General features: G+C 38.0%; 1 protein-coding gene across 1 annotated transcript; it reads left to right on the top strand.

The window, feature by feature from the left end:
* Positions 1 to 2,197: 2,197 nt before the first annotated feature.
* CXCL9 (C-X-C motif chemokine ligand 9) lies at positions 2,198 to 6,947 on the top strand. The gene is made up of 4 exons (XM_067734718.1): positions 2,198 to 2,343; positions 3,451 to 3,577; positions 4,849 to 4,933; positions 6,181 to 6,947. The coding sequence occupies exons 1-4, from the start codon at positions 2,280 to 2,282 to the stop codon at positions 6,283 to 6,285; spliced, it is 381 nt and encodes a 126-aa protein (XP_067590819.1). The 5' UTR covers positions 2,198 to 2,279; the 3' UTR covers positions 6,286 to 6,947.
* Positions 6,948 to 7,559: the final 612 nt, after the last annotated feature.

The following is a 7,559-nucleotide window of genomic DNA, read 5'->3' as shown; positions in this document are numbered from 1 at the left end:
TCTAGAACTTTTTCATCTTGCAACACTGAAACCCTAAACCCACTAAAGATTAATTTCATCTCACCCTTTCCCCCAGCCCTTGACACCCACCTTTCTACTTTCTGTTTCTAAGATTTGACTTTAGATACTTCCTGTGACTATTTGTTCTTTTGTGACTGGTTTATTTCTCTGAGCATAATATTCTCAAGCTTCATCCATGTTGTAGCATGTGACAAGATTTCCTTCTTTTTTAAGGCTGCATAATATTACATTGCATGTATATACAACGTTTTCTTTATCCATTCATCTGTCAATGGACATTTGGGTTGCTTCATTTCTTAGCTATTGTGAATAATGCTGCCATGAACATGGGTGTGCAAATATCTCTTTGAGATCCTGCTTTGAATTCTTTTGAACATATTCCCAGAAGTGGGATTGTTGGATCATATGGTAATTCTATTTTTAATTTTTGAGAACCCTCTAATTTTTTAAGGAACCTCTATATTGTTTTCCATAATGGCTGCATCATTTTACATTCCCACCAACAGTGCACAAGGGTTCCAACTTTTCCACATCCTCGCCAACACTTGTTATTTTCTGGGTTTTTTTTTTTTTCGCGGTACGTGGGCCTCTCATTGTTGTGGCCTCTCCCGTTACGGAGCACAGGCTCTGGACGCGCAGGCTCAGCGGCCATCGCTCACGGGCCCAGCCGCTCCGCGGCATGTGGGGTCTTCCCGGACCGGGGCACGAACCCGTGTCCCCTGCATCGGCAGGCGGACTCTCAACCACTGCGCCACCAGGGAAGCCCCTATTTTCTGTTTTTTGATAGTGGCATCCTGGTGTGTATGAGGTGACAACTTGTGGGAAGCAGTCAGCCATCAGAGCAGGCTGCGGACATGCCAGGCATGCTGCCGCTGCTCGAAGGGACTGTCCCTACTTGTTCCCCTCCTTGTTCCATTCCATGGGAGATAAATTACCAGGGTCCAGAGATCAGAAAGAATGTAAAATGAGACAAGCAAAGCTGTCTCCCCCCTGCACTTGCAGGTTATTTTTGATGATTCTGGGTTTATGGGTTTTCTCCCAGGGAAGTTAACCTTGAGCCGAGACAGTCTTCAGATAATGTAAACCACCGTCTGGCAACCTTCCCTTTTCTAGTCTATATAATCTGCAGCTGTAGCACAATAAAATTTGCCTTGCAACCAGCAGTAGCCTTGGTCCTGCTGACCCCATTTGTCGATGCTATTTCAGGTCCTTACCCCTTCCCTTCTGGCTCTGATTGGTTTGATTGGTTTGATCTTCTTCGTTCAGCTGGTCTTCGGCAATAACCCATTGTGGTTTTGATTTGCATTTCCCTAACAATTAGTGACGTTGAACTTTTTTCATGTGCTTATTGCCCATTTGTATATCTTCTTTAGAGGTATGTGTATTCGAGTCTGCCCATTTTTTAATCAGGTTATTTGGATTTTGTTGTTGTAGAAGTTCCATATAATATTAACTCCTTATCAGATATATGTTTTGCTCCCATTCCATAGGTTGCTTTTTCACTGTTGATTGTTTTCTTTGATACACAGAAGTTTTAAAGTTTGAGGTAGTACCCACTGTCTATTTTCAACTGATCCATTATTCTATCTATTTAAAAAAATAATAATCTGTAGCAGCAATGACATAAAAAACAAAAAGAGCCTACCACAGTAGGAAATGACCTAGTCCCTGAATTAATTAAGATGCCTTTTAATGTATTTTGATTGTTTAAGATTGTTGGGTAAGCAATATAAGAAAAAATAAATGTGGCCATATATTATACATAAAGATATTCTACAAATAGTAAGAAAATTTGAAGAGTGTTTTACTTATCTGGACTTTAATATTTCCCATCTGGAAACCACATCTCCAGCCCTTCTTGTATGATGTTATTATATTATTATATAACTTATTCTTCAGCCAGGTGAGCAGCTGTTAGTGTGCTAAAGGCTGCCAGTGATGATGGTTTCACATCTCTTATGATAAACTACCCATTTATGTGAAATGGAAACATATAAATCATGCAGAAATTCCCTTGGATCAGAGAGTAGGGTTTCCCCCAGCACAATTAAGTTTGTGGTCAGTTTAGCTGGATCAGCTAAGACAACCAGCCAATCAGATTTTAGGAGGGAAACGGATTTCCTAAATAAATATGATTTCCAAGATCATGTTCTCTAAAGAATTTCTCAGGCTTAGAATCAAATACAGGAGTGACTCAGTAGAACAAATACAGGAGTGACTCAGTAGAACAAATACAGGACCAACTCCATTCTACCACTATGAAGAAAAGTGGCGTTCCTCTCCTTTTGGGTATCATCTTCCTGACTCTGATTGGAGTTCAAGGTAAGGGATTCTGAGTTATATTGGGTTAGTAAAGTCAGAGATGTGAACTGCTAGGAAAGTCTCTTGATTTGCCAGTAAAGGTAACTGCTTTGTGTGCATCAGAAAGTGATGTGAGTCAGTTGTTGTCAGTTATCCAAAGTTCATATCTTGGACCTGCCAAGTCAAATACAAGTCTTCTCAGTCCACGTATGTGAATTCCTGGCACAGAGTAAGTGTTCAATAAATGTTTGTTGAACTGGGTGATAATGAGATGGAAGACTTTGTCTCCTAAATTATTTTTGTCACCCTGACAGTGTTTCTTGATAAGTATGTCTGTGGTTGACAAATTAAGTATCCAATAATCAGAGAGGTTGTCCCTAATCTGTTTACTAACTTCCTTTGTTATTTGGGGCAAATTAATGAACTTTTCTAGACTTCAGTTTCCTCAGCTGTAAAACGGAAATTTTATAGTTATGCTTTTTCTACCTACTATACAATGTATGGCATATAGGAAGTACTGAGTAAATGTATGTTGAATAAATGAAAAAATTAAGGAATGAAGACAGTGTATTTTAAAGAATTTTCAAAAGTTTAAAGTACTACTGAAAACCAAGGCAGTGGGAAAGATCAGGATGGTGGTGGTAATTAGTTATTGTAAGTGGAGCTTTTTGTTGAAACGAGTACCAACTCCATTTCACTAAGGTCAGATAAAAAATGGCTTTGGGATTTGCTTGAGATACTATGGTCTGCATAGCACACACAAATTAGGTATCTGTGTATCTGACCTGTGATAGACATTTATTGAATATTATAAAAATCCCTTTTCCTAAGGTTGTAAAATATGGTAGTTAAGAGTAATGCCTTTGGACCCAAAGAAACCTGTGCTGAGACCCTGCACTTGTCCCCTAAAAGCTGAAAGGCTTTGTTTTTTACTTAACTTCTCTGAACCTTGGATTCTTTATCTATAAACCGGAGATAACACCTACTCAAAATCTCGTGGTAATGATTAACAGACACTCAGTAAGTGATAGTAATAATCATGACTAAGTCAAATGTATCATTTGGGTGGATCGCCTAAATTGAGACATTGCTCTAAATCGATGTTTTCTACCTCTCTTTCCCCCTTAGGAACTCCAACAATGAGGAATGGACGCTGTTCCTGCATCAACACCAGCCCAGGGACGATCCATTCAAAATCCTTAAAGGACCTTAAACAATTTGCCCCAAGCCCTTCTTGTGAGAAAACTGAAATCATGTAAGTAAAAACTCATCCAACACATAGGCTCCAGCAATAAGTTTAGTGTGAGTATTACCCTCAGAATACTTGCCCATTCAGACACTTAAAATGCAGATAGTTGCCCCTCCATAAATGCAGTCTACTTCTTCCTTTTCTTCTAAAACAACAAGCAATATCTGGTAGAGGTTAGGAACCAAAGATGACATGTTCATTGTAGAAAATGTTTAATGTAAATGACCCAAAAGAAGAAATTAAAAATCGTCTGTAATCCTACCATTCAGTGATAGGTAGTGTTAATCTCTCTGCATATACAGAGAGATTCCAAATCTCCCTCATTGGCTTTGTGTGTACATATATAGACGCTATATATATATATTTATACACACAATATATGTACCCAAAAATAAAATCATACACTACATACTGTTTTGTAATCTGCTTTTACATTAACACTATATAATGAACATTTCCTGTCAGTAAATCTTCTGTAATAACATCATTTTCTCCTAATAATGTCAATTTTAATGGCCAAATTTTATTCTATCATGTGGATGTACCATAATCTATATGACCAACACCTAAATGTAGGTTATTTCCAATTTTTTTGCTATTGAAAACAAACTGCTATTGTAGCAATATTGTCTTTAATTCTTTCCTATTAGTAATACCTTTCTAGAGATTAGAATTGCTAGATTAAAGGATATGCCTATTGTAAGTTTTTTGAAACCTAAATCAAGGATGATGTATAGAATGACTACTCTTATTCTTAGATTAGACAGAAATTAAAGAAAATAGTCTTTAAATTGTTCCTGGAGAGTCTGATGTAATTTTAAAAATTCAACCAGTCTGTTAATCTTGTCTTAAGAAAACATTTTATTTATGTTGTAAGTTGTTTCACTAGAAAATTTAGCAAAATTCATGCTCATTTTCATTGTTTTGGGGGAAAAGAAAGTAGATATATTGGCAACTTGTCTATTTTATATTTTCACTTAAACCTAAATAGCGTTTTCCATCATAACAGAACCAATATTATCTTTAGATTTAACTTTCTCCTATTGCATATACCTGTTGGATTTTTTTAACTTAGAGTTATGTGCTATCCTAGAAATGTATCTAAGTCCCCTCAGTCACTTAAAAAATGAAAAGGCAGGAAAAAGACTGGAAGTCTCAGATGCTTATAGTGATGACACAAGCACATTTTTAATTGGGGAATTGAATTCTGTGGATAAGATGAAGCATTTAAATTATTAAAAGTAAAAAGAAAAATCTTGTTGCTATTTCTTTGGTAGTGCTACAATGAAGAATGGGGCTCAAACCTGTCTAAACCCAAATTCAACAGATGTGAAAGAATTGATTAAAGAGTGGGAGAAACAGGTTGGTGAAAAAAAGGAACAAAATTTTCTTTCTTTTAGAAATTAACTTTGGAAAACAAAGAATCATGTAGTTCCTTTAAGGATACGTTCTTCATTCATGTTATTGTGCTCCTATTTTTTCGTAGAATGATGTCATCACCTTGAGGTGTAATGATAGTCCTGCTTACAGTATCACTCGTGTATCTCTCCCACTAGAATGTGTGTTCCATGAGGGTAGGCAGCTTGTCTTTCTTATCCAATACAATAAATGCGCATTGAGTGGTAGACAGTGAGGATAGAAAGGATATAAGGTAGGGAATTCCCTGGCGGTCCAGTGGTTAGGACTTGGCACTTTCACTGCCAGGGCCCGGGTTCAATCCCTGGTTGGAGAACTATTGCATGGCACAACCAAAAACAGAAAAAAAGGTAATAAGATAAAGTCCCTTCCTTCTGTAGCAAATTTGCTAACAATTAATTATAGTACAATGTGAAAAATATAAAATAAATATATGTACAAGAATCTTGAAGATAACAGAAGAAGGAGTAATTAACTTTGCCAGAGGTGTAATTAACTTTGCCAGAGGACAGGAAGAAAGGGTTAAGGAAGACTTTTTATATCAGGTGACATTTGATTTGGGTCTTGAAGGATAAGTAGTTCACCAGGAGGGTAAGGACAGCATGAAAAAAACGACTAGAATCATGAGAGAGCTCACTGTGCTCCAGGAACCTCGGGTAATGTGGCTGGAGTTTGTGCGGAGGGAGTGAAGGGATTGAGATAGAAAAGTAGACCAGGAAAGGGGGAAGAATCCTGCATGGTGTGCTAAAGGGTTAAGTTTGAAGAGGGCCACAGAATATGTAGTTGGGCACTTGGTTCTGGACTCTGACAGACTAGCAGTTCTGCCACATACTAGCGGTGCAACTTTGGGCAAGTCACCCGCTCCGAGCCTCAGTCTCCTCATCTGTAAACATTGGATGATAATAGTACCAACCTCAGAAAACTATAGTTGGGACAGGTGGGTCATAAGCAAGATTGCAGTGGGGGTAGTAATGAGCCCAGAAAATGGACAGAAGAGAACCAGTCAGAAGGCTACTGCCTCCTCATCAAAGTGAGTGAAATAGAATCAAAAAGAGCCCCTCTGAGACTGAAGCAACTTTAAACCGGTTCTGAGGATAAAGAAAGACCACAGTCTGGAGAGTCCAAATATAATATAAGGAAGGAAAAATGGTAAGATAGAGAAACATTACCCTTTTTTTTCTGTCTCCTCACAGGTCAACCAAAAAAAAAAGCAAAAAAAAGGGAGAAAATACAAAAAAACCAAGAAAGTTCCAAAAGTTAAAAAATCTCTACATCCTCCTCAAAAGAAGACTGCATGAGCTACCATTTTACCAGCAAGTATTTTGTGTTAAAAAGTTTCTTTTTAACTATACTGAAATAATTCCAAAAACAGATGGCATCTTAATACATAAGCTTGTTGATTTGAACTAGAAAATTTAAAGCATTATTTTGAAATTGTAATTAAAGGTAGAAAGTTGCTTTTAAAATCCAGCTGTGAAGAATTGTTAGAGGCTAGAGTTTGTCTTTGTTCTTCCACCTCTGACCAGCTGAATTTCATCATGCTTAAGCCCACAATCTCCATAACGCCCACATCTGGACAAATGTCCTCACAACCGCATCCCACACACAACAGCTGCCTGCGAGAACAGCTGTAGGCTTCCCAGGACTTCAGAGAATATCCTGAGGCACACGTCAGCTGGCCCCAGCCTGGGAGCATGCTGGTAAGCGGAGCAGTTTGGAATCGAGCTGGACCTCACCAAGCTGCCATGGCCGCCAGCATCTGTATTTGAATCTGCCTGTGGGCCTCTCATACAATGCATCTGAGATATCCGTGCCGTGTATAACTGTACCATTTACATATACATGTACACTCTCTAAGCAAATAATTAAGTGCAAAGCAGTATTGACATATGTACCCTGTAGTCTGAAATATTTTCTTCGTTAAAAGACAATGCTATCAATAAATGCACCACTGATCAGAAAACAAGTCTTGATTTTTTAATGTCTCAGACATGTACCTCAACTATTGCACGTGTAACGGTAATTCTCATGTGTCCTTATTCATTTGGTTTCATCTCAAATAAAGTGTAATTGAGATAAAGACATGGAAGCTCTTTAAAGTGCTCTTTGGAGACATAAAAAAACTTCAGCATAAAATTTGACAATACCTTATAACAACATTGACTTACAAGAGTTTATGCGGTATGCAATTTATTTCCTAATCCTCAAGGGCAATGCTATTCCAATAAGAATATACCCAGGAGACCAAAAATGTCCTGACTCTTTTCCATAACCTAAAAATATATATGTTTAAATATTATAAAGCCTCAAGTAGTTATGGAGACCCAAACATAGGATAAGTTATTCCAGAGTCCAGAAAACTTGGGCTGGAGGTATGATGCAGTATGGAGTCTCTAAGAAGGTTGGGAGTGGACAGAGAATACCAGCCTTGTACGTTTGAGATACACTTGAGAGGCCAGATATGTGTGATATTTGAGCAGGTAGCAGCTGCTGATGGTGAACATGACAAAGCCCACAAGGACCTTAACCTGAGACACAGCAGTATGCTGTGGAGAGAGCTAAGATTCTGGCT

Source organism: Pseudorca crassidens, chromosome 4 (assembly GCF_039906515.1).
Source record: "Pseudorca crassidens isolate mPseCra1 chromosome 4, mPseCra1.hap1, whole genome shotgun sequence".
In the NCBI taxonomy this organism is placed as follows: domain Eukaryota; kingdom Metazoa; phylum Chordata; class Mammalia; order Artiodactyla; family Delphinidae; genus Pseudorca; species Pseudorca crassidens.
This window is presented reverse-complemented; position numbering and strand designations above follow the sequence as displayed.

Bases quoted from the DNA above. Each gene is read 5' to 3' on its own strand.
- CXCL9 (XM_067734718.1), top strand. From the start codon at position 2,280: ATGAAGAAAAGTGGCGTTCCTCTCCTTTTGGGTATCATCTTCCTGACT. The intron at 2,344-3,450 runs GTAAGGGATTCT...TTTCCCCCTTAG, and splicing joins GACTCTGATTGGAGTTCAAG to GAACTCCAACAATGAGGAAT. The intron at 4,934-6,180 runs GTTGGTGAAAAA...GTCTCCTCACAG, and splicing joins TTAAAGAGTGGGAGAAACAG to GTCAACCAAAAAAAAAAGCA.